A 27,466-nucleotide genomic window follows, 5' to 3' on the forward strand; every position below is an offset into this window, starting at 1 on the left:
CGTGCGAGAGAGTCATTTGGGGGGTTGGGGTGAGACACGAAGGTAGTGAAGGGGATCCACAAGGAAATACTCGATGATACTATGTAGGCTAATCGTACGGAATGCCCCCTATCCAGACAGTGCAGAGACATATATATATATAAAGAAATTGGCAACTGGATAAAAATAGCATCTTGAGACATAACTCCTGTCAGAGACATGCATATGGCCATCAATCAAAACTAGGGCAACGTGTAACTTAGCCTCATGAGTGTGTCGGAGCATCCCGGACAATCAACCGAATGTACCCGATCTTTCACGGAGATGACAGTTTTACGACTGTCGGAACCGTAAAAGTTGTCATCGGAAAGTCGATCGGATACAGATTTCAAACGAAATAGGTGACAGGCTAGATAATAGACGATCTCAATGACGTAATACCGGAAATGCAGATTCTCTTAGATGTAAGTGCATTATGGATGCTTTCTCAGGGTGTAGAAGGTAACGCTGGCTACCTCGCCTCATGGGAAAAGAATCCAAAGCACGCTAGCCCCTCCCCCCACCCTAGGCCAGTTAAGTATGCTTCAATCACATTATATATATATATTATGATTGAAATATATTTTACATTAGGTCATTAGTATGCTGTCATACAAAGAATTCTTATTGTGTGGGTTTTTTTCAGAGACGGCCACTGCCGTCACATTCCGAACCAATAAGTTGTATTTCTTTTTATAATATTAAGGGAATGGTCAGAAGCGGGACTTAGCTTTGTGCGCGGTCGGTCTGGAATCGATCCCAGTCGGTGGGCCCATTGGGTTATTTCTCATTCCAGCCAGTGCATCACGACTGGTATATCAAAGGCCGTGGTATGTGCTATTCTGTCTCTGGGATGGTGCATACAGAAGATCCTTTGCTACTAATATAAAACTATAGCGGGTTTCCTTACTAAGACTATATGTCATAACCTTTGGGCTATTTATCGTTCCAGCCAGTGCACCACGCCTCGTATATCAAAGGCCATGGTATGTGCTGTCCTGTCTCTGGTATGATGCATATAAAAGATCCCTTCCTACTAATGGAAAAATGTAGCGGGTTTCCTCTCTAAGACTATATATGTCACAATTACCAAATGGTTGACATCCAATAGCCGATAATTAATAAATCAATGTGCTCTAGAGGTGTCGTTAAACAAACAAAAAAGGTAATAATTACCAAATGTTTGACTTCCAATAGCCGATAATTAATAAATCAATGTGCTCTAGAGGTGTCGTTAAACAAACAAAAAAAGGTCATAATTACCAAATGGTTGACATCCAATAGCCGATAATTAATAAATCAATGTGCTCTAGAGGTGTCGTTAAACAAACAAAAAAAGGTAATAATTACCAAATGTTTGACATCCAATAGCCGATAATTAATAAATCAATGTGCTCTAGAGGTGTCGTTAAACAAACAAAAAAAAGGTCATAATTACCAAATGTTTGACATCCAATAGCCGATAATTAATAAATCAATGTGCTCTAGAGGTGTCGTTAAACAAACAAAACAAGGTCATAATTACCAAATGGTTGACATCCAATAGCCGATAATTAATAAATCAATGTGCTACGCTTATAGGCGCGTGTGTATTTCAGTAGTAGGGGGTCTCATCTACTCCATGATATACGCATATGAGGCCTATTGCTACACTAGCCATTAACCCTTCTCTCTCTCTGACCCCCAACTTTCGCCTTGCTTTTAGCCCACGTGCGACCAACATTCAGATATGTTTTTAATAAAGAAACCCTCCTTAGAAATGTTACTCACGAACATATGCTTACCCAAGCGTTATTTACGATATACGTTTACACGCGTACAAAAGGACTACACGTTAGTATAATCTATTTTCATAACGCGGCGTCATAATATACAACCGACTTTTTATTCAAAATAACACACTATAGCCTTCATGCATATATAACGACATAAAATCCTCCGCATTTCTTAAGGGCATGCGAAATAAGCTCAATAAAACTATTTCGCTTGGTTGATACAGAACGATACCTAACCTAAAAAAAAAAAATAAAAAAAAATATATATAGGTAGCCATTTACCTTCAAAGATGATGCGTCAATATAATTATACTTTTTTCATTAACAGATATGGACCATTACCTCATTTATTAAGGGGTGGAGGTGGGGGTGGGGGTGGGGGTGGTGGTGATGGGGAGGGGGCGGAATTTAGCTCAGTCGGTCGAGTGCTCGCTTGAGGTGCTTGCGTCGCAGGATCGAACCACCTCGGTGGATCCATTGAACTCATTGTTTTTTTCTCGGTCCAGCCAGTACACAACAAATGGACAAAGTCCGTGGTATGTGCTTTCCCCTGTCTGTGTGAAACTGCATGTAAAAGATCCCTTGCTTCATTAAGCAAAATGTAGCAGGTTTCCTCTGATGACTACGATTGAGAATAACCATGTGTTTGATATCCAGTAGCCGATGATTAATTAATCAATTTGCTCAAGTGGTGTCGTTAAACAAAACAAACTTCTTTTTTTCATTTATTTGTCCAATAACTTGAGCACTACATCTATCCAACCCTCTCTCTCTCTCCCTCTCTCTCTCTCTCTCTCTCTCTCTCTCTCTCTCTCTCTCTCTCTCTCTCTCTCTCTCTCTCTCTCTCTCTCTCTCTCTCTCTCCCTCCCTCTCTCCCTCCCTCTCTCTCCTCTCTCTCTCTCTCTCTCTCTCTCTCTCTCTCTCTCTCTCTCTCTCTCTCTCTCTCTCTCTCTCTCTCTCTCTCTCTCTCTCCGTCTTTTGTGGTCGCTCTATACCACGACGACATTGTACTCTAAACAAAACCCACCCACCAAAACTATTTATTGATTTGTGCTACGCTGAAGAAATCATTAGTGGTAACCATGCGTAAGAATGTGACCGGTTAACAATCGACGTGTTACGGCGAAGGCTGCCAGTATTGACGACTCCCACTAGAGTATGACATGAATTCGTTTGAATGGACAACAAAGCATAGTCGCATATTTGTGTGACTTTCCTCTCTTCTTTTCATTGCTTAAGCTAACTCATACAATTTGGTCCGTAGGTGGGCCCATTGAGCTATTTCTCGTTCCAGCCAGTGCCCCGCAAGTGGCGTAACAAGAAGTTTATTTTGTTTTGTTTAACGACACCACTAGAGCACATAGATTTATTAATCATCGGCTATTGGATGTCAAACATATATGATAATTTTGGCACAGTAATAGAGATGAGACCCGCTGCATTTTTCCATTAGTAGCAAGGGATCTTTTATATGCACCATCCCACAGACAGTATACCACATACCACGGCCTTTAATATACCAGTCGTGGTGCACTGGCTAGAGCGAGACATGGGGTGTAACAAAGACGGTTGTATGTACTAAGTATCCTGTTCCTGGAATGCTGCATATAACTGGGCTATTTCTCAGCCAGTGCACTACGGATGGTACATCAAAAACTGTGGTATGTGCTATCCTGCCTGTGGGATAGTTGATATAAAAGATCCCTTGCTACTAATGAAAAACATGTAGCGGGTTTCCTCTCTAAGACTATATGTTGAATTACCAACTGTTTAACATCCAACACCTTATGATTAATATATAAAAATCCTCTTGTGGTGTCGTTAAACAAAACAAACTTTAACTTCTTGCTACATAATATCTTTGATATATCAGCCGTGGTGTCCGAACGGGCATAGAAAGTGTGGTTCTTTCTATGCCCAAGTTTTTAAAAAATTACCCTATATATAGCTGGTATTCAAAACTTGTAGCACCATGTTTGAACCGTTTCTCAACCGAAATAGTGCAACAAATGGACAGGCAAACCACAAAATGTATAACTTACCGTACTCACTAAATCCCGATTGAAGTGCTTGCATCATTATTAACAAAATAAATCTTCCCCACTATTTTAAATTTGCTAAAACATTTTTTTTTTTAAATTATTTTCGTGCTTATATCCAATGAAAGTTCAAGCACGCTGTCCTGGACACACACACACACACACACACACACACACACACACACACACACACACACACACCTCAGCAATCTGGGTTGTCTGTCTAGGACAGTGGGTTAATTGTTAGTTGTCAGTGGTTACACTGGTTAGTGAGAAAGAAGATGGTGTAGTGGTCTTACACCTACACACAGAATCGTTAAAACTCGCTCCGGATGCGAGCCGGTACCGGGCTGCGAACCCAGTACCTACCAGCCATATGTCCGATGAGTTAAATCACGACACCACTGAGGCCTGTAAATTGGCTAAATAGAGGGAAGCAACTCGTCCTGCACACTATGAAAAGTATTGATTTAATATGAACCCTGCACTATTGCCCCCCTCCCCCTACCCCCTTGCACCCCCGTCTCGTACTATTAAGGATTCTAGGGGCGAGACGTAGTCCAGTGGTAAAGCGCCCGCTTGATGCGCGATCGGTTTGGGATCGATGTCCGTCGGAGGGCCCGTTGGGTTATTTCTCGTTCCAGCCAGTGCACCACGACTGGTATATCAAAGGCCGTGGTATGTGCTATCCTGTCTGTGGGATTACGCATATAAAAAGATCCCTTGCTACTAATGGAAAAATGTAGCAGGTTTCCTCTCTGTGACTGTGTCAACAAATGACCACATGTTTGACATCCAATGGCCGATGATTAATACATCAATGTGCTCTAGTGGTGTCGTTAAACAAAATAAACTTATGGATCCTAGACCAACCTCGCATCGTGCGAGCGCTTCACCACTGGGTTGTAACAAAAGTACATTCTATCTTTCAAAGGGACCGTCTCGATTTCTCACGTCTCACTGCCTTTTGTGTGTATTCTCGTCTGTCGCGAATTCTTGCACCTACAAGACCGTACCTGAATTTTAATCTCTAAATCTCGCGGCCTCTAACGATTTCTTCGAACAACTGTCAAACAGTCTATTACGAGAATCACCCTTCTGCGCTTTTTACTTTGAAGAGTTGCAATCAATGGAAAACTGACATATCGTGTCGCGTTTCGAGTAGTTTCCCTTTGTTCAGAGAGATTTTTGTGCCAACCTACAATTCAAAACAAACACCGCTGAGGATTTTTAAGGAAACGAGCAAATTCCTTTTGGCAACATCCCAGTGGTAAAGCGCTCGCTTGACACGCGGTCGGTTTATGATCGATCCCCGTCAGTGGGCCCATTGGGTTATTTCTCGCTCCAGCCTTTGCACCGCGACTGGTACATCAAAGGCCGTGGTATGTGCTATCTTGTCTACGGGATGGTGCATATAAAAGGTCCATTGCTGCTAATCGAAAAGAGTAGCCTATGAAGTGGTGACAGCGGGTTTCCTCTCTCAATATCTGTGTGATCCTTAACCATATGTCTGACGCCATATAACCGTAAACAAAATGTGTTGAGTGCGTCGTTAAATAAAACATTTCTTTCTTTTTCCAATAGCCGATGATTGATAAATCAATGTGCTTTAGTGGTGTCGTTAAACAAAACAAACTTTACTTTATATTTACCATAATATATATGATGATGATAATGATGATGATGATGATGATGATGATGATATTCATCACCATGACGACAGTTTACTAATTTTGTTTTTATTTTTGTTGATTTCAGAAGCGGAACCTACCTTCACGAAGTTTGAGGGTTACCTCAACATAACGTCCCTAGACTGGAATACGTCGTATGGAAATACATCATCGCCAGAGTTTAGAACACTCTCAACGAACATATATCTGCAGGTATGTAGCGCTCATTCCATTGCTGCTGTGTTGGTCAGAGTAACACGTGTGGCAACAGCGGGTGTCTTTTAGTTCCCAAGGAGACGCCACACGAAACGAGAGCCTCGTACAAGTGCAGAAAGTTGGCCAACTTTGTGCTGGCAGTTGGTAGACCGACCCTAGAATTATGATATTACAATGATAGTCCGAATTTAAATACCAATTGTAAGCCTAACCCGTATTTGTTCGAATGATTCAATATTATAATCTATGTTTTATTCATTGCTTGACCCCGTCGGTGGGCTGATTGGGCTATTTCTTGTTCCAGCCAGTGCACCACGACTGGTATGTCAAAGGCCGTGGTGTGTGCTATCCTGTCTGTGGGAAAGTGCATATAAAAGATCCCTTCCTGCATTAGGAAAAATGTAGCGGGTTTCCTCTGATAACTACGAGTCAGAATTACCAAATGTTTGACATCCAGTAGCAGATGATTGATTAATCAATGTGCTCTAGTGGTGTCGTTAAGCAAAACAAACTTCTTTTTTTCATTGAATCCTAGTCAGAGAGACTATCCTGAGTTTGTAGCAATTTTAAAAGCTTTTCGGCAAATAATTTTTTTTTTCCCATAATTAAAATTACAAGTTATTTTTATTTTCTTCCTTTCATTATGAATATAGAGAATAATACATGAGTGGCCGTTAGATTCACAACGATTTTAAGTTGTGAGATAAATGGTATCTAACGGACACGAACGTATTATTCTATTTCTTACATCTCCTCAAAAACCAGGTTTTAACCAAATTTTAACATCTTTGTCAACTAAACGATATTTACAACCCTTTGCACTTGTAGCTGACTTATGCGTCGTGGATGATTGCCAGGTTAACTATACGTCAGGGTGTAATCGATTTCCACCGTGCTGTTTTTTGTTGGACGTATGGCATTGGTGACCTGGTCATTACCTAGGAGCAGCCAGTCGTATGTCTTGGAATTGTTAACACACATACGTGTGTAAGCAACTAAGTGTTACCAAAAATAACGCATGGTATTCTCACCAACGAGTGTGTAAGAAATCTGAATAACCAACACATTTCGGGACATCGTAATATTTTCTAGTATCTCAAACTCGATTTTTTTTTTTTTTAAATAATTTCATACGTAAAACATTATTATTTCCAACGGCGAAACGAAATTTGAAATAATTTTGTGAAAAGGTCATCCGAAATGTGTGTCTCTGTATAATGTTTTATATTTAAAACAGGTTAAGTTAAGAGTTAGTGTCTTTTAAAACCCCACAAAAAACAGCCAACCCTCCCCCCCAAAAACCCAAACAAACAGAAAAAACCTAAAACAAAAACAAAACAACAAACAAACACTCCTCCCCCAAAAAACCCAAAAACAAACCACAACAAAAAACAAAAACAAAAACAAAAACAAAACATGATGTGTTTATTTTGTTTGGAAGTGGGCGGGGAAATTCAGAAACGTCCATTTAAGAAATAAATAACAAATCACGACTGTTTACTGACACCACCTTGTACATCAGTGAGAGCCCCAAAAAGTAAATGCTAAATTAGGTATCATTAAATAGATATTTACAAAATATTTACTTGTCCTGGCAATCATATTTAGATATTTTGAAGAAAACACACGCGAAAGCTACAAAAAATGTATACAATAATTTAATGGAAAATGCTATAGTAGAGTAGACATATGGATCTATACGCATTGATAAAACAAAAATCACAACCAAAAAACCTCTTCTCTAATCATGACATGAGACTCGGTCGTTGGCCAAAGAAATCATGTAGGAAACTTCACGCCTGTAACTTACTTGTAAACGATGTTCTACAGCTGTTGGCGAAAATTAAACGGTTCCACCGACAGCATAAATGTTAGACACGTTTCCTTCATTCACTTTCATAAAATATAAACTAAACATGAATAGGACAGTTCCTTCCAATATAACAATTTTTTTCTTCACTTTTCTAAACCTTTATTACCCCCAAATCACTGGCAATGTCAAGGTTGGGGTGCCTTGAATCATCGTCTTACAATATACAACAATAATAAAATTATAACATGATTAGGTGTACCTGTATAACGGTACGGTAAAGGTTTTATATTGCATAGTATGTATATAAACAATATGTGATATGTATGGGAGTTATATTCATTACATTTCTTATCATATACTGCACAACCGTATTCATATACATACATATACATACATACATACATACATTTTATGGAAGCTTCGATAGCTCAGAGCGTATCGTGGTTAGTTTTGCAATTTGCAGGCGAATCGGTGCCACAGGTTCGAGTCCCAGCAACGGCATGGGACAATTTGTGAGGCCAGAAAGGATTTAATTATCCCCTGCGCCAGTACGTTAATATCTATGTATGTAACAGTCAACCTCGACATACATACAATATATAGATATTCATACATCAATACATACTAGCCAGTGCCAGGTCTGCCCACTGTTTCATGCACGTAAGCGGGATCGACCGCGTAGATTGTAGGCCCCATGCATATGGTTGAGTTAAAGAACTTCCTTTTTATGGAAGCTTCGATAGCTCAGAGCGTATCGTGGTTAGTCTTGCAATTTGCGGGCGAATCGGTGCCACAAGTTCGAGTCCCAGCAACGGCATGGGACAATTTGTGAGGCCAGAAAGGATTTAATTATCCCCTGCGCCAGTGCGTTAATATCTATGTATGTAACAGTCAACCTCGACATGCATACAATATATAGATATTCATACATCAATACATACATACATACATACATACATACATACATATATACATACGCATCTTAAAATGATCTGAGGGTCAAGAATGATAGGTGAAACGAGCTTGCATTGGAGGAGAGAAAAAAAAAGAAAAAAAAAAGAAGGAAAAGGGGGAGGGGGAGGGGGGCAGAGAGGAAGGGGAAAAAAGAACATAAAGAAAGGTTTATCGACAACCAAAAGGTTTTGTTGTTGTTGTTTTTAACTGTTTTACGTGGGTGTCTAATGTAATAAGGACAACACGGTTTTAACTGTTTTACGTGGGTGTCTAATGTAGTAAGGACAACACGGTTTTAACTGTTTTACGTGGGTTTCTAATGTAGTAAGGACAACACGTTTTTAACTGGTTTAAGTGGGTGTCTAATGTAGTAAGGACAACACGTTTTTAACTGGTTTAAGTGGGTGTCTAATGTAGTAAGGACAACACGTTTTTTTAACGAAGAAGAGGAAGAGCATACATTTTTTTTTTTTTAAGACTTATGATAGGGGGACAGAAAAATGGAGAGGAAGGATAAACATGACGAAAGAATAGTTTCTATCCAAATGATGGGTGTTTCAAAGGTGTAAGATACATATACTAGAACTTGTGTTGTTTGTAAGTACAATGGGTTTGAAAACAATAACAAGAGGAATAGAGAAATAACGCCTTTAAATGACTAAAGTTGTAAATTAGACCATTTACTTGTGAACTGGTCTTCTTTTTCTGACAATATGAATCTTTCAATATTTCTGTGATGCTTTATTATATTTACAACTTCAATAAAATTCAGAGAATGATTTGTATATTTACAACTATAAATGTACCGTTTTACTATTAAAATTAAATGATTTAATAAAGTACTTAAGTATATATAAAATATAACTAAATGATCCATAAAAATGCACAGGAGCTAGAGGAAATGACGTCATTTACAAAAAAATCACCTTATTCAAATAATAGTGAATGAACGTTCGCATTCTTACGCAACATAAGTATCAATAAAGTTTACACAAACAATACTACATGCATATTTAAAGCTAAACAAAATAAATTCAGTTATGTATTGTTAAAGTATGCATATAAATTTAATTATAAGATTTGACCGCAATTATGTTTTGGTTCATGCAAGTATGAACCGAAAAAAACCGATATGCACACTTTTGTATTGCCCTCTACGCAGGATCATACAGTGTGCACGTCGTTTTTTCGGTTCATACTTGCATGAACCAAAAATTAATTGCGGTCAATTCTTAAATAAATAATCGACGAAAATCAGTTTTATTATATTTCCGACACTACTCTAGTAGATTTATAATAAATAACTACAAAGTAATCGATACCACACACAATCTTTCCATTATTTTTTACTAAAACACAACAATAATTTTTTAAAGTCTTAAACTAGACGAATAATAGGTTTCCCGAATAATTTCTGTCTAAATATAGTATGGTTACCATCTTTGTTTCTTTGCCAGTTGTCTGCAAAAATGTATCGAATTTTTTTTTTAGTGTGTTAGATGTGTACGCATAAATCAGTGACGTCACTAATTCATATTTTTAACACACACTCAGGATTCACCCCTAAAATACTTTTTGTTTCTACTAGTAAACGAAATTATTTAGATGTAATTTGTATAGGCATATAGCTGAATGTATAGACTTTATGTTTCAAAGCAAACATTATTAAATAATTTTGGCGGGAACCGCTATCATTACAAATTTGACATAGCACCGTTAACAGAAAATGAAGAGACGGAAGCAGTTGTAATGTCCTCCACTTTCTTTCAGCTCCTTTGTTCGATGTCCAATTCGACGTTGAGCGTTCGGAACATTTCGATTTTGGATTTCCGGTGAGTATGATTTTATTTCTTACCAGCCATAGGGAACTACTGTAAGCCTCCTCCTCCCTCCCCCACCCAGCTATTGGGAATGACCCCCAGTACAAAAAATACATCGGCGATGCTGTGTCAAACTAGGTAATACGATCATCAACTTGAATGTAACATTCTAAAATTATAAACAAAATATATGAAACGCTAATCCTCAAAGGATTTCGATATTGGTAACATATTTGAATTCACAAATCCATTACCTCCTAATCCTCCAAGTTTTGCATTCCTAAATGCACTGACAAATATTTTACAATGCTTTTAAACTAGTCACCTTTAAGCAATTCTATACAAATATAACTGTCGTGGAAATGGGGGTAGGGTCACAAAACGGGTGGATACACACAGAAAGCTGCGAGTCCTGCAATGCTATCATACATTTTCCATTCCTAGGGATGTAGTCCTTGACAAAAATCGCTATGAGCATTCTTCCCCCCCCCCCCCCCCCCTCCCCCCTCGGGTGATACCAATTGGCCACATTTTGGGTCCTGGCTCATGGACTATATAGTGTAGCCATCAATAATTTTCCGATTGAGTACGTAGGTGCTGATGGGTTTCTTCTCCTGTAGTGTGTGTATTAGTGATTAACATGTCAAATACTTGTTATCGGCGAACTCACAAACGATCAATGTATTGGTATTAAACGTCAAACACAGGGTTATTGTTGTATCAGAGTTGGAATCTCTGCCTACTCGGTGGTAGGCAGTAATTCCGTGTTTTCGCTTTATAGTATTATCTGTCTGAGAGAGCGATCATCACCGTCCAAATGTCCGTATAGATCAGGGACAACAGAGTACTAGGGCTATACACTATTAGCCCGAAATTGCGACTCTGAGTATATTTATTTTTTAATATTCAGGGAAGCATGAAGCCCCTCCCCTCCCCCCCCCCCTCCCTTCTCCGGAATTCCCCTCGTCCTTTTCGGGAGCTCGAATTGTTTGCCTTCGACAAACTCATATAGACCTATTTTGCATTTCATTTGCGCATACGCGCGACGAGTAACGTCCCTTACCGAATTGGACTGTTTCGGGGGAGGGGGAGGGGTGCATGATCAACAGTAACTTGTCATGAGCGGCGTGAGTAGTTTCATATGAGATGCGAAACTTGCGACTCACGTACATGAAATGTAAAATAGGTCTATTTCCCCCTTGTTTTATAATTTTGTGTCCCTCTTTGAAAAACCCTGGAACCGCCCCTGATATGTTAATTCCATATTTGTCTGACCGTTTGTCTCTCTGTACACCTAGTAACTTACACGAGCAGTAGTGTGTGTGTGGTGGGGGTGGGGTTGGGTTGGGTGGGCAACGTGGGCAGCAGCAGCGATGGTCTTATATATATATATAATGTGTGTATGTGTGTGTGTGTGTGTGTGTGTGTTTGTGTGTGCATGTGTGTGCGTGTTTGTGTTTATGTGTGCGTGTTTGTGTGTGCGTGTGTGTGTGTGTGTGTGTGTGTGTGTGTGAGTGTGCGCGCCCCCACTTTTTGGCACCTTCCTACGCTCGTGACTGTTCTACTGACCGATTATGATGACCCATTAAAGGAAAGTCATAAACGTATACTAACAGATTAATAAACATCGTTCATTTGACCTCTAGGTCATCATACAATGTAGCGGAAATTATAGCTATTCGTGTTAATTGTTATGGACTGCAGGATAATAATAAAAATATTTTCATGAATTAGGATATGGGCTTTATCCTGTTCAGGCTAAAGTCGATATCCTACGTCATTAACGTTTAATTCTCTATACTTATAGTTATATTTCGATGTTTCAGCCAAGGCGTGGTCGTGGCACACTTCGCAATCGAGTTAAACGACGCCGTTAACTTGACTACACTACATGACACAATCAATGCATCGATATCTCAGACATGCTTCGCTGGATATGAAATCGCAAATTTTCGGATTGAAGGTAAGTACATTTATTACATATATATCCTAACTTACTTACTTATTAACTGGTAGACCGGCCTCTGTAGCGTCGTGGTTAGGCCATCGGTCTACAGGCTGGTAGGTACTGGGCTCGGATCCCAGTCGAGGCATGGGATTTTTAATTCAGATACTGACTCCAAACCCTGAGTGAGTGCTCCGCAGGGCTCAATGGGTAGGTGTAAACCACTTGCACCGACCAGTGATCCATAACTGGTTCAACAAAGGCCATGGTTTGTGCTATCCTGCCTGTGGGAAGCGCAAATAAAAGATCCCTTGCTGCTAATCGGAAAGAGTAGTCCATGAAGTGGCGACAGCGGGTTTCATCTCAAAATCTGTGTGGTCCTTAACCATATGTCTGACGCCATGTAACCGTAAATAAAATGTGTTGAGTGCGTCGTTAATAAAACATTTCTTTCTTTCTTTTTTATTAACTGGTTTAACGTGTCCATAATCGGGTGTCTGACTCGGGACAGCATCTTCCTCACTACTAAATACAATTAGAATATTAATGGGGGATGGAGGTTAATAAATTTTGACTGCGCCCTTAAAACAAAATTACTCCTAAACTACTTAAAATAATGGAATAAAAAAATAAAGAAATTGACACAGGTTTTGATTGGCTGGTCTAAATATAATAATAAAATTTAACTTTGTTAAAAATAAATAACTTACAAGAGTGATAAAGAGATTTTCAAACCGTGTGATACATTTTTCTTGTATCACACATATGTGCGATCTGAACCGGAACTTGTAAATTGGGAATTCCATTTTTATTTTTACTGACGTTAGCGCCTTTTTGTGTTTTACAGACGTCACATATGATTTACAAATTACGTCACATCGTATTTGAAACATTATACAAGATTGCCACAGAGTATGATTCTTAACGTTAAGCAAATCCATGAAAGGAGGATTGATTAACAGATTTAAGAGAGTGTAATTATGACGTTAAATTAAAAACCGTTTTTGTAAAAAATAAAAGAAGGTATGTCATAAATACAGAACTTCACATACGTTGTTTTCGCTTCCTATTTATTGCACTCGTTTATTGTGCGCAAAATAAACTAGTACAATAAACAGGAAGCGAAAACAATGTATGTGAAGTTGTGCATGTAATTACACTATCCCGTTAATCCAGACGTAGCAACGCGAACGTAAAAGTTATGTTGTCAGTAAACGTCATATCTGATGATCGGGTTGCGAACCCAGTACCCACCAGCGTTAGGTCCGATGGCTTAACCACTACAACATCGATACCGGTCTTTGATTCATATTATTGATAGGAATAGGTTTGTAGGGATGAGGCTAAAAATGTGTTACATGTGTATATTCAAGATGTTTGAAAGACGTATGCATATGATATCACAACACAATGTAGGTTGTACATTCACTGTGTTTTTTCTTATCTGTCATTTTCAGGGAAATCATCCACACTGCATTCAGCCACATCAACTACGTCTTACAGCTCAGCTACTACTACCGTGAGGTCCTTTAGCACTGAGGTTCAAACATCGACAGCGCAAACTGCTACTTCTCAATTTACTACCACTGACATTCAGTCATCGACTACGCAAATGGCGACATCTCAATTTGAGACAAAAACATCTACTACAACAGTGTCCCCTACAGCAGCTATGACATCATCTAGAGCAGATGTTCAGCCGTCTACAACGCGTGCAATGATGTCTTCCTCAGACTCAAAGACGTCAGTGATTGGCGAGAGAACATCCACCCCACTGATGCTAATGCCACAAACTACAAGTGAAGTTTTCACCGAAACATCTTCACTGAAGACACCAATGCCCAGCTCATCGTCGTCGACAGTAATGATAACAGATGCCAGTAGTGACGTAGTTGCTTCTACACCTGTACAAGTTGTCAGGTCATCATCATCTGGAAGTGTTCTGCCTTCAGAAAGTGTCTCCACGTCAGCAACGGAGACCACAACTCCAGGAATGACGTCGAGTAGCTTGGAAGCAACATCATCACCAGCAAAAGTAATTCTCCAATCATCAAGTAGTGGAGCGACGACGTCATATTCAATAGAAGGTACGGTATCTAGTAGTGTCATGAAGGACACAACAAGCAGTCGTTTGATTGTTCCCTCGAGTACCGCAGTCGAAGTAACATCAAGTGAATCTGTTATGACAAGTCCGTCAATGTCCACAACAACAACAAGAAGTAGTGCTACTGTATCACTTTCCAGTACTTCTGTCGTCACACATGTTTCATCCAGTTCTATTCCTGAAATGGTCACTAGACAGACTCAGTCTACAGCTGTTCCTGCTTCAACAAGTTCTCCAATCACTACACCAGCGGTATCAACAGGACCTTCAATGATGTCGAGCCAACCTTCTATTCAAATAACTCCTTCCAGCCCTAGCATTGCAGTGTCTTCAGTCGAATCCAGCAGTTCTGTTACAGGAGTCAAAACAAGCATCGCAGAATCAACGTCAGCTGCATTCAGCAGCTCCAGGAGTATCTCAGAATCAAGGTCATCCATGGAAATCTCGGAGAAACCCAGTGCAAGCAGTGTTTTGGTCGAGTCCAGTACAACCACATCAATAGAAGCGACCTCATCAGCATTACCACTGGCATCCAGCAGCGTCCGTGTGTCGACTCCTGTTACTAAAGTTGTTTCAACGACTGCTCCCATTGAAACAACTGAAGTGAAAGATTTCTCAAGCAGTAGCATAGTTTTAGCTTCAGAATCATCGAGCCTTGAAGTTACACTCACAACATCGTCAAGTGCACCGATACCTTCAGTGACGACAGAATCGACCTACACATCTTCTTCTTATATGCCATTGGAGACAAGTAAGTCTAGTATAAAACTGGAATCGAGCAGTTTCGTTTCTACTTCACCACTGATGTCAAAATCATCTCTTACTGTTGTAGACTCAACACCGGCCATTTCAACTAGTGCAAGGTTTGCAACTAAGTCAAGCAGTTCTCTCTTTGTACCAGATTCAAGTTCTGCTACGTTCAAATTAGCCTTCTCTTCTATAGTCTCAACAGAATTAAGTCCTCTTGTCATGGAAGCAAGTTCTTCAAGCATGTCCATAGAGTCAAGCAGATTAACAGTAGAATCTAGTAGTTACATAGTGAAGCCAATATCAAGTGTGTATACCACTACAACAGAATCACCAACGCCAGTTCCAACACTAGCACCTAGCAGTTCTGCTGTGCTAGTAGATTCAAGCACAGCCGAAGGTTTGGAAACGACTAGTTCTTTATTGTCATCTGAAAGGATCTCTCCTACTTTGTCAACACAGCCAAGTAGCACATTTGTGCTAGTATCAACAAGCATTCTTTTGCCACTTCCACCAACCAGTGCGGTATCATCAGTTACACAAACTAGCGCATCTTTAGGAACAGAGTCCAGCTCTCTGCCTACATCATCAACCACAAGCATTCCAGTCATTCCAGTAAAAGATACCGAACGTATTCTTTCTACAACAGCTATTGTGACCACTGAATCAAGTAGTCCAGTTGTAACAAGTCCATCTGTGGAAATAACGGAAACATCGTCTATACTTTTGTCTTCGGAACCAAGTACCCCTACTGTAATTCGCGCTACTAGTTCAGCTACAGTTTTATTGGAATCAACTTCAAGCACATTTGTTGTAAAATCTAGTAGTCCAGTTGTAATTGCTACAAGTCCAACTTTGGTTGTAACAGATTCAAGTACTCCCGTTGTGACATCTATAACAAGTTCACCTATAGAATCAACGTCTAGCGTTAGTACGGTAGAAATAAGTAGTTCTGTTGCATCAGCTGTAACAAGTTCATCGATGGTTATTATAGAACCAACTTCAACGGGTATATCTACAGAAATAACCAGTCATATTGCACCCACAGTAACAAGTTCACAGGCGGTTATTATAGAACCAACTTCCACTGGTATATCTACAGAAATAAGCAGTCCTATTGCCACCACCGTAACAAGTTCACAGGCGGTTATTATAGAACCGACCTCCACGGGTATATCTACAGAAATAAGTAGTCCTATTGTAACATTCTTCACAAGTTCATCTGTTGTTACTGACGTAAGTAGTCCTCTTGCAACAGCTGTTCCAAGTTCCTCTGTACTATCTATAGAACCAACATCTGCCATTTTACCTGTAGAAACAAGTGCCCTGGTTGTTACGACTACCTCGAGTTTACCTGTTATTCCCGTGGCATCGACGTCGGCCACTATGTCTGTGGAACCAACCAGCCCTGTAGTTACATTTGAACCAAGCACACCAGCAGTATCAACAGAATCAATATTACCGTCCAGAGAAACAAGCACATTAGTTTTAACATCCACATCACCTTCGTCTATGGTTGTCATTGAACCCACTTCAGCAGTTTTGCCAACAGAGAGTAGTGTGGCACTAACAAGCAGCAGTCTTGTACCTGAAACACCGCTAAGCTCTTCCATTCTGCCATCAGAATCTTCAACGTCTGCGTTTGTTATTGAACCTACTTCGGCGGTTTCCTCTACAGAAAGCAGCGTGCTTCTAATAACAAGTAGTCTTGTTACCGAAACACCCCTAAGCTCTTCCATTCTACCGACAGAATCCACAAGCACATTACCACAGATGGAAACAACACGTCTACTAACTGAAGTTATTTCCTCAACAGTTGAATCACGTTTTATCGTCCCACCCATGGAAACTCCAAGTCTGTCTGTAACATCAACTGTCGTGATTCCTGTAGAATCCAGCTCAACGATAATAGAAGATCACTCCAGTTCCTTTGTGACGTCAGTTGAGCCAAGCTCTTCTATTGTGCCAGTTGAATCCAGTGTCTCTGTTACGCTGACTGAACCAATCACATCGGTTGTAGCTATTGAATCCAGTTCTTTTGTTACGTCAGTTGGAACAAGTTCGTCGGTTGCACCTACTGAATCAAGTTCAGTTGTAATTCCACTGGAATCTAGCCTACTCGTTCTTTCAACAGAATTAAGTAGCTCACCACTAGAGGTTGCATCAAGCAGTGTGATCATATCAGAATCAAGCAGTATGTTCATACCAGAATCAAGCAGTTTGATCATATCAGAATCAAGCAGTGTGATCATATCAGAATCAAGCAGTGTGATCATTTCAGAATCAAGCAGTATGTTCATACCAGAATCAAGCAGTATGCCAATTCCTACGGTTTCTGTCTCTGTAACATATGCACCTGAGTTAAGCAGTTCGGTTATAGCTACAGGAATATCGTCCTCTGTAGTAATACCAGAATCCAGTTCCATCCTTGTGTCTTCATTCGTCACTAGTTCATCCTTCTCAGTTACAATCAGCCCTTCTGTTTCCCTGGAGTCAAGCACAGACATTGTGACGTCATCTTCTGTTGTGTCGTCATTTTCACCAACAGCTACCGAAGTCGTGCCCTCCGTTGTCACAAGTTCAGTCACGCCATCAGTCACCGAAGTTGTTACGTCATCTGTTGTTACTTCGCCGATCCTACCAACAAACACCGAGGTTGTGACGTCACCCATGGTTACATCATCGATTACTCCAACCGCTGAAGTTATGACGTCATCCATCGCTACACCAACGGTCGCACCAACAACCAGTGAAGTTGTCACGTCAGCCATTGTTACGTCGTCGATCGTGCCATCAAGCACCGAGGTTGTGACGTCATATTCCCTCACGTCGTCCATCACACCAACCTCGACCGAAGTGGTGACGTCATCTATTATTACGTCAACGCCCACCCCAGTTACAACCCCTCCTACGAAGATACGAATCAAAGGCTCCTTCAGCATCATTGCCGGAAGGAACTGGACTTCTGATCTTGGCGACAAATCATCGACTGGTTACACCTTACTGAAAGAGCTCCTCATTGAAAGGGTAAGTTAGAGAATGTACTTTCTTGTATACCTTTCGCAAATATAGGCCTACAGGTCTTAAGTCAGGTCAGGTCAAGCCAGGCCAGAGGGTTTAAGTGCACATTCAGAGCAAGCTGTTGTAGCGCATGCCAGTCATGCGCACAGTGGCTGGGCTTGGCAGGCTCCTCTATCCGGGACAAGAAAGGGTTGGGGTGGGTAGGTGGCAGAGGGGACCGCCCACACTGGTAGGTGCGAGAGAGCATCATCAATCCGACCGGGGTCGGTATCGGGCGTGGGGTGGTCCTGGTGCTATGGACTTTTGAAAGTCCAGTAGGATTAAGCCCAAAAGAAAGGTTGCGCAGTTTCATGACCCACCAGCATTATGTCCGATGGCTTAACCACGACACCACAGAGGCCGGTTGCCAGATCATAGATATTTATTAAAGGAAGATAATTTTGTCAAACATGGAATTTAGCCATGTTTCACAGAATTAGGCCCTTTTAATAGTACTCTTAGAATATTTATTTTTACTGAAACGGGTGTTACATTGCTGTTCTCACCTCTCTCTCTCTCTCTCTCTCTCTCTCTCTCTCTCTCTCTCTCTCTCTCTCTCTCTCTCTCTCTCCTCTCTCTCTCTCTCTCTCTCTCTCTCTCTCTCTCTCTCTCTCTCTCTCTCTCTCTCTCTCTCTCTCTCTCTCTCTCTCTCTCTCTTCTCTCTCTCTCTCTCTCTCTCTCTCTCTCTCTCTCTCTCTCTCTCTCTCTCTCTCTCCCTCCCTCTGTGTGTGTGTGTGTGTGTGTGTGTATGTGTCTATATATCTGTCTCTCTGTCTCTCTCTGTCTCACTCACTCGATGTGCTCTAGTGTTGGCATTAGTAGCAAGGGATCATTTATATGAACCATCTCACAGGCAGGATAGCACAAACCATGGCCTTTGTTATACATTCCATTGTGATGGTGGTGTACAATATTTTGTTTTGATACCCCAAACCTCTCCTCTATACACGCGCCTCATGTCATTAGAATATCGTTATATTTGCTCTCTTTTTCCTTCCAGCTTCGCAATTTGTTTTTGTCCAGCTTTCTCAAGAACGTTTTTATTGACATAGAAGACAAGATGACGTTTAGGTTTGTATGAAATAAACTTTATGATGCGTACTTTTATCATATATTAGTTAGTGTGTCCAATATAATAAAATTATGTGATATTTGTTTTCAGATCACATACTTTTAGAATTTGATAACTTTGTAAATTAGATGTAAATTAATCAGGCCGCGGCGCTAATTGTATTGACATCAGGGCTCGAACTTAAGAATTTGTCTCCATGGCAATTTTTAAAAGAATTGCCATGGGTGAAACAGTCCACCGACGGCAATTTTGAGCCTGCCTATGGGAATTTTTTTAAATGTGACATTTGCAGCAGATAAACCTGACTGAAAGGCTATCTTGTTATATGTAGACATCTTTTGAATGTGCAAACGTTAAATGTTAGCAGATAACGTACACCAGGCTCCGTATTCATAAACGTACTTAATTTAATGTATGATACCTAAATACATACTTAAAATACAAAGATAAGTATCATACATTGACTTAAGTATGTTTGTGAATATGGAGCCAGGTGTATACATTTCGCCATTGTTAAGGAGCTTTACCGACGGCACAAAAGTGCCATCGGTGATGCTCTCTACCTACGGCAATTTATATCTCAACGACGGCAATTGCCGTCGGTGCTGCTGTTAAGTTCGAGCCCTGTGACATGCACGTAAACGTAAGCATTCATAATTATCAAACAAAAAACGTTCAACATCAACTGTATATTGAAAGCTGCCCAGCGTTCTGGAAACAAAGATAAACGTCATGCACTAGTTTGTTGGGTTTTGTTGTAAAATGCCACCGCATCACATATCCATACGACATTTGAATATTAAATAATAGCAGACAGGAATTACAGTTAAGTATAAAGTTTACAAAAAAGACTTTGTATTAAAGGGACATTCCTGAGTTTGCAGCATTGTAAGACGTTTCTCTTAAAGGGACATTCCTGAGTTTGCTGCATTGTAAGATGTTTCTCTTAAAGGGACATTCCTGAGTTTGCTGCATTGTAAGATGTTTCTCTTAAAGAGACATTCCTGAGATTGCTGCATTGTAAGATGTTTCTCTTAAAGGGACATTCCTGAGTTTGCTGCATTGTAAGATGTTTCTCTTAAAGGGACATTCCTGAGTTTGCTGCATTGTAAGATGTTTCCGACTAATAAAATATTTCTTCGATTAAACTTACATATTAAATATATTTTCCTGATTTCGTCTTCAAATAATTTCGTACTACAAAAAAAAATATTTTAGGAAATAAAATGAAATTTAACGTAGTACATATATTAGAATGATCAGAAACACGTTTAATATACAGCCACTAATATTTTATGCAGAAAAATATATTTGATATGTAATTACAATCGTTAGAAAGTCTGTTAGTCGATAACATCTTAAACATTGCAGCAAACTCAGGAATGTCCCTTTAAGCTTGATACTATATGATAAAGAGGTTATTACCCTCGTGTGTATCGGTATCGTCAATATCATATATTAGCAGGTGCTCGCAAAACACAATTTTTAGTACTGTTATATCATACTGACGACACCGAAAGACACTCAGGTAATAACCTATATGATACGTACTTATATTGTACACATAGGCCTAAACAGTTTTTCATCGAACGCCGAGTTTCAAAAAAGGTAATTGGTATATATTAGAACCATTTTTACGCAAAATGTTAGTATTCTTCATAGAAAATTATCAAATCACCATCTAACTGCCATTTAACATCTACGCTAGTGGCTTACAACTGCCTCGTACCTATTGTAAATTTTCGCAGTAATTTACGACGATAGTAAGCTACGCCGCGTCGTGGAACGGGCTGGCGATCGTAGAAAAAAAGAGAAAAGGTCGCGATGGTAGGTATTTACGGCGATAGTGTACAAAGATCTTTTACAACGGAGCCCAGTAAAGGATCTCTTCGGGAATGGCTGTCCTCCTGTAAACGAGGCACAAGACTCATGGAATCAACTACTATTTCGCCAAATGCCCGTTCGACTCTGCATTGTGCAGATATACAGTCTTTATCGTGGATAGCGGTTTTGTCGTTCAGATCTGTTTGTTTGTTCGTTGTTTTATTTCGTTTTGTTTGTTTTGTTTTCGTGTTTTGTTTTTTGTTGTTGTTTTTTTGTTGTTGTTGTTTCGTACAGTTTCCATAGTTCGAAGGGTTTTCCTGTCTTTCCTTCGCTTGTTTAATTACAAATGGAATATATTATATATATTTCATTTATTTTATTTTTTATTCCAACAGTGAAGGTAGCGTGTTGGTCGACTATTGGGCGAATTTTGATAACAGTGCCGAAGTGAATGCAGCGAACGTCACTTCCGCCTTTAAAAGCGGTTTAATAGGAAGTAATGGGAATCTGCTGGAGAACTATACGATCGATACAGATACGATAGTACACGAAGGTAATTAAGTGCTGACGTTATCTTTTATCTTATAGTGTTACGGATCTCTACTGTATTGTAGAGCGCGTCGATTGTTCTACGTTTTCATGTTTTCCTACTTTATGGACAACCTCCAATAAGTTGGATTTATTAAACTTGATAACATAATGCTAGGATCAGACTACCAATTGCCACGACGAAGTTGGCCAACTTTCTGCTCTCACGACTTCTAAGACTGTCCAGTTGTTAGTCTGAGCGCTCTTACAACTCGATTCTCGTCGAATAACCCATTAGTTGTTATCTGAGCTCGCCCGACGTAAGTCGGGAGGTGGGGAAAGTATGAAGCAAGAACATTTAATTGAACAAGAAAGAAGTGTTTTATTTAACGACGCACTCAACACATTTTATTTACGGTTATATGGCGTCAGACATATGGTTAAGGACCACAGATTTTGAGAGGAAACCCGCTGTCGCCATTACATGGGCTACTCTTCCGATTAGCAGCAAGGGATCTTTTATTTGCGCTTCCCACAGGCAGGATAGCACAAACCATGGCCTTTGTTGAACCAGTTATGGATCACTGGTCGGTGCAAGTGGTTTACACCTACCCATTGAGCCTTGCGGAGCACTCACTCAGGGTTTGGAGTCGGTATCTGGATTTAAAATCCCATGCCACGACTGGGATCCGAACCCAGTACCTACCAGCCTGTAGACCGATGGCCTGCCACGACGCCACCGAGGCCGGTTTTAATTGAACAGTGCAAAATCTGTAGATATCAAGGGCGGAACGTAGCCCAGTGGTGCAGCGCTCGCTCGATGTGCGGTCGGTGTGGGATCGATCCCCGTCGGTGGGCCCATTGGGATATTTCTCGTTCCAGCCAGTGCACCACGACTGGTATATCAGCCAGTGCACCACAACTGGTGTAACAAAGGCCGTGGTATGTACTATCCTGTCTGTGGGATAGTGCATATAAATGATACCTTGCTGCTAATCGAAAAGCGTAGCCCAGGAAGTGGCGACGGCGGCTTTCCTCTCTCAATATCTGTGTGGTCCTTAACCATATGTCTGACGCCATATAACCAAATAAAATGTGCTGAGTGCGTCGTTAAATAAAACATTTCCTTCCTTCCTTCTTCCATGGTAGAAAGATATACTGGATTTTGTGGGTTTTTTTTCAATTTAATTGTTACATAGAGTAATGCTATTGTGCTCGCTTATATAAACAATATTCGTGATATTACTGTAATAGCGCAACGTATTTTGCACTACATAATAACCAGGGCCCCGTTCCACGAAGCGATCTTAGCCCTAAGATCAACTTAAGTGCATAGGGGTAGCTATGCGCTTAAGGTAATCTTAGGGCTAAGATCGCTTCGTGGAACGAGGCCCAGGGCCCAATTTCACAAAACAACGTAAGCCTAGTTTTGCACGTAAACATAAATCTACGACTAAACCACAATTATTATTACTATTATAGTTAAAAAAGATATAGTTTGAAGAACACATATTTCATTTTCTGTTGTCCTTAAACTACTCCAGCTTCCGTAATGATGTAATTTTCTGCGTGAAATAGACGCCGAGCACGTGCAAACGCACGACCGGTATAACTGCTAGTAGCAGACGTAAACTTACGATGATTTCTGAAATGGGCCCCAGTCTTAGTGATTTTTAAAATGTATTTATTAAAATCACAAATCCGTTTTCGTCGATTGCAATTATTACTTTTATATTTTTCTTATGTTTTTTTTTCAGTTGCTCCTATCGTCAAGCCCCCAGTTGCCCCAACCGGAACTGTGCTCCCTGATTGGGCAATAGCGGTCATCGTGTGCGGATCACTATTGCTTTTGTTCCTCTTCTTCATGATCTGTGTATTGGTGAGTATTCAACATTTTGTTTACAGTTTTTATTGCAGAACAGTACATATCACGACCTTTGATGCACCACTCGCGGGGCACTAGTATGGACAGAGATCGGTTTGGGATCGATCCCAGTCGGTGGGCCCATTGGGCTATTTCTCGTTCCAGCCAGTGTACCATGACTGATATATCAAAGGCCGTGGTATGTGATATCTTGTCTGTGGGGTCGATCCCAGTCGGTGGGCACATTGGACTATTTCTCGTTCCAGCCAATGTACCATGACGATATATCAAAGGCCGTGGTATGTGCTATCCTGTCTGTGAGATCGATCCCAGTCGGTGGGCACATTGAGTTATTTTTTGTTCCAGCCAATGTACCATGACTGGTATATCAAAGGCCGTGGTATGTGCTATCCTGTCTGTGGGATCGATCCCAATCGGTGAGCACATTGGGCTATTTCTCGTTCCAGCCAGTGTACCATGACGATATATCAAAGGCCGTGGTATGTGCTATTCTGTCTGTGAGATCGATCCCAGTCGGTGGGCACATTGAGTTATTTTTTGTTCCAGCCAATGTACCATGACTGGTATATCAAAGGCCGTGGTATGTGCTATCCCTGTGGTATCGATCAAAGGCACATGGTATGTGCTATCCTGTCTGTGGGATGGTGCATATAAAAGATCCCTTGCTACTAATTGAAATTTGTAGCGTGTTTCCTCTCCAATAGCTGATGATCAATGTGCTCTTTAAAGGGACATACCTAACAAAATATTTCGCATTCAATCTATTTGAGCCTTAAAGGGACATTCCCGAGTTTGCTGCATTGTAAGATGTTTCCAACTAATAAAATATTTCAACGATTAAACTTACATATTAAATATATTTTCTTGTTTAGAATATCAGTGTCAGTATATTCAATGTGTTTCTGGTCGTCTTCATATTTGTAAGAAGCACAAACTGAATTTTGTCTTCAAATAATTTCGTACGTACCAAAACATATATTTTAGGAAATAAAATGAAATTTAACTTAGTACAAATATTAGAACGATCAGAAACACGTTTAAGATACAGCCATTAATATTTTATATAGAAAAATATATTTGATATGCAATTACGGTCGTCAAAAAGTGGGTTAGTAGTTAGTGAGAAAGAAGAGGGTGTAGCTGTGTTACAACTACAATAGTGATTTCTCTAGAAATTAGCCAAGGCATGGTAGACCAAACACTTTTGGGGCATTTCCACCATTTTCAGGGCATTTGGTTTTCGTATAAAATACACAAACATTAATTGAAATAAACATTAATGTAATTTATGTGCTTGCGTTAATAAATGAATGGCAAAATATATAAAATACATATTTTATTAATTAATATTACCGTGTTTAATGACACCCCAGCACAAAACTAGAGATCGACTATTGGGTGTCAATCAAAGGTAAGTACATCAATATAATTATTTCCATTAATAATAAAATTGTATAATTAAGTAAAACACCGTGTAAAAATCTGTGGGGAAACGTACAATAGAATACAATACAAATATATAAGTAAGTGTATTTTTAAATTTTGTACAATACAAAAATTAAGATAAGTGTATTTCAAAACGTTGTATAGAAACCAAAATGATGTTCAGAAAACATAATCATAGTAAATAAAATTATTTCTATTCTAGTGCTCTCGTCGCCACACCCGCCAGAAGTACCGGATGCCCGAGGACCCGGATGACATCGGGTACAGACGGAGTTGGGCAGACGACAGCCTCCCGATCTCAGAGCAGGCGTACGACAACAAGATAGCGATGCAGGAGTCGACAAACCACGTCGAGAACGGCAAGGACAACAACGCCTACAACGACGAAACGCTAGAACGTCGACCGGTACACCAGTCTAATACAACGGACGTAAGTCGAGTACCAGTCTAAAATAACAGACGTAGTCAAGTACCAGTCTAATATATAAGGCGTAAGTCGAGTACCAGTCTGGTTTAACAGAGCGTGGTAGTGGAGAGGAAAGGCGCGTGCAAGAAGAAATGTTCTGAATTAAAAAAAAGAAAAAGAAGAGAGAGAGAGAAAGAGAGAGAGAGTGAGTTAGTGAGAGAGAGAGAGGGGGAGGAGACATAGACAGACAGACAGAGAGAGAGAGAGAGAGAGAGAGAGAGAGAGAGAGAGAGAGAGAGAGAGAGAGAGAGAGAGAGAGAGAGAGAGAGAGAGAGAGAGAGGAGGATTGAGAGAGAGAGAGAGAGAGAGAGAGAGAGAGAGAGAGAGAGAGAGAGAAGAGAGAGAGAGAGAGAGAGAGAGAGAGAGAGAGAGGGAGGAGAGAGAGAGAGAGAGAGAGAGAGAGAGAGAGAGAGAGAGAGAGAGAGAGAGAGAGAGAGAGAGAGAGAGAGAGAGAGAGAGAGAGAGAGAGAGAGGTTAATATAAGGTGTTGGCGGGAATAGCATTGTGTGTATAACTGGTGTATGGCTTGATGTAAATGACATCTTGGTGAATGTGACTTGGGTTGGTGTCGGATTGGTTTGCGAGAAAGGTATGTGAAGCGGATGACTGCCAGTGTGTCATGGTGTGTATTAGTAGAGTGCTTGACTGGTAGACTGCTATCAGTGTATTGGAATTTCCTCCTTGGTTATGAGCGCTATATTATTGAAGGAGAACGGTCCACAAGGTGGTGGTGATGGTGGTGGATTTGGTCTTGGGCTGTAATCTACACTGTAGTCTCCGAAATCAGTTCTTTTATTGGACTATGCCAGCACGTGCACTCATCACACTTTTCTTTTCTTTTTTCAAAAGTACCAGCTTTGTTTCACACGAAAGTTAGTACCAGAATGGGTTAGTTCAGTCAATTTAATCCCCGTTTTACATTCAATTGGCATATCACCAAATGTATGAACCCCATCTTACTCCCACTTAACCTTTACCCATGGACTGGCTCGAACAGTGCAACAGGCAAATGAGTATGACTCTGGAGGCAAGAAGAAAGATCTACATCATGTGACCGGACATGAATAGCATAGTGTGGATGAGTATAACAACGTCATTGACATTTGAGCTTTTTGGACCAGTCCATAGAATCGTTTAGGGAGGTGGGAGGGATGTACTTGATGAGATGTCAGGGTAATGATTCTTTAGACAGAAAACTATCAGTCATTATTGGTCATAATATTAGATATTGTCGAAGTTTCACTGACTGAGAGTAAATTGTATTATAATAGTTACATTGAAGAATTATTGATACAAAATCGTAAATGCTCAGTATGTGGATGTTACGATTCTGTTTGTAATGGCATAAACTATTCCCATTATTATTGTTTTTGTTTGTACCATAATTAGAAATATCCATTCACTGTTATTATTAATGGAGCAAAATATCAAGCTTGTCTCTCGTATTTACAATTTCTTTTAACATTGCACAATGTAATCGTGATATTCACTCTTTAAACGGACATTCCTGAGTTTGCTGCAATTTTTAAGATGTTATCAAGTAACAGAGACTTTCTAAAGATTGTAATTACATACCAAATATATTTTTCTGCATAAACTATTAGTGGCTGTATATTAAACATGTTTCTGATCGTTCTAATATTTGTACTCGGTTAAATTTCATTTTATTTCCTAAAATATATTTTTTCGTACGTACGAAATTATTTGAAGACAAAATCTAGTTTTGACTTCTTACAAATATTAAGACGATCAGAGACACATTGAATATATAGACATTGATATTCTAAACAACAAAATATATTTAATATGTCAGTTTAATCGTTGACATATGTTATTAGTCGGAAACATCTTACAATGCAGCAAACTCAGGAATGTCTCTTTAATTGTCATATTGCATAATATCTTTATTGATATATATTGAGCATTTGTTCATTGTTGCATGTTAATGTCTTCAGTTTATACAGTATATTTTGTTTGGTTTTGGTTTTGTGCTGGTTTATGATAGTCCTGTTATTCAGCGTGGTCCACTGATTTCAGTTTTGTTTTCAATTTAATAGCAATAACATGTAACGTACATATATGTT

General features: G+C 39.9%; 1 protein-coding gene across 1 annotated transcript in view; it reads left to right on the forward strand.

Moving 5' to 3' along the window:
- The first annotated feature begins 425 nt into the window (after positions 1–425).
- LOC121373036 (flocculation protein FLO11-like) overlaps positions 426–27,466 on the forward strand; it is a 35,078-nt gene continuing 8,037 nt past the window's right edge. Inside the window, exons 1-9 of the mRNA XM_041499479.1 lie at positions 426–480; positions 5,591–5,715; positions 10,256–10,317; positions 12,132–12,268; positions 13,708–18,128; positions 19,162–19,232; positions 21,453–21,610; positions 23,343–23,464; positions 25,119–25,346. Coding sequence (XP_041355413.1) covers positions 426–480; positions 5,591–5,715; positions 10,256–10,317; positions 12,132–12,268; positions 13,708–18,128; positions 19,162–19,232; positions 21,453–21,610; positions 23,343–23,464; positions 25,119–25,346 — 5,379 coding nt within the window. The remainder of the gene's footprint in view (positions 481–5,590; positions 5,716–10,255; positions 10,318–12,131; positions 12,269–13,707; positions 18,129–19,161; positions 19,233–21,452; positions 21,611–23,342; positions 23,465–25,118; positions 25,347–27,466) is intronic.

The sequence above is a fragment of the Gigantopelta aegis genome, chromosome 5 (genome assembly GCF_016097555.1).
Source record: "Gigantopelta aegis isolate Gae_Host chromosome 5, Gae_host_genome, whole genome shotgun sequence".
Taxonomy (NCBI): domain Eukaryota; kingdom Metazoa; phylum Mollusca; class Gastropoda; order Neomphalida; family Peltospiridae; genus Gigantopelta; species Gigantopelta aegis.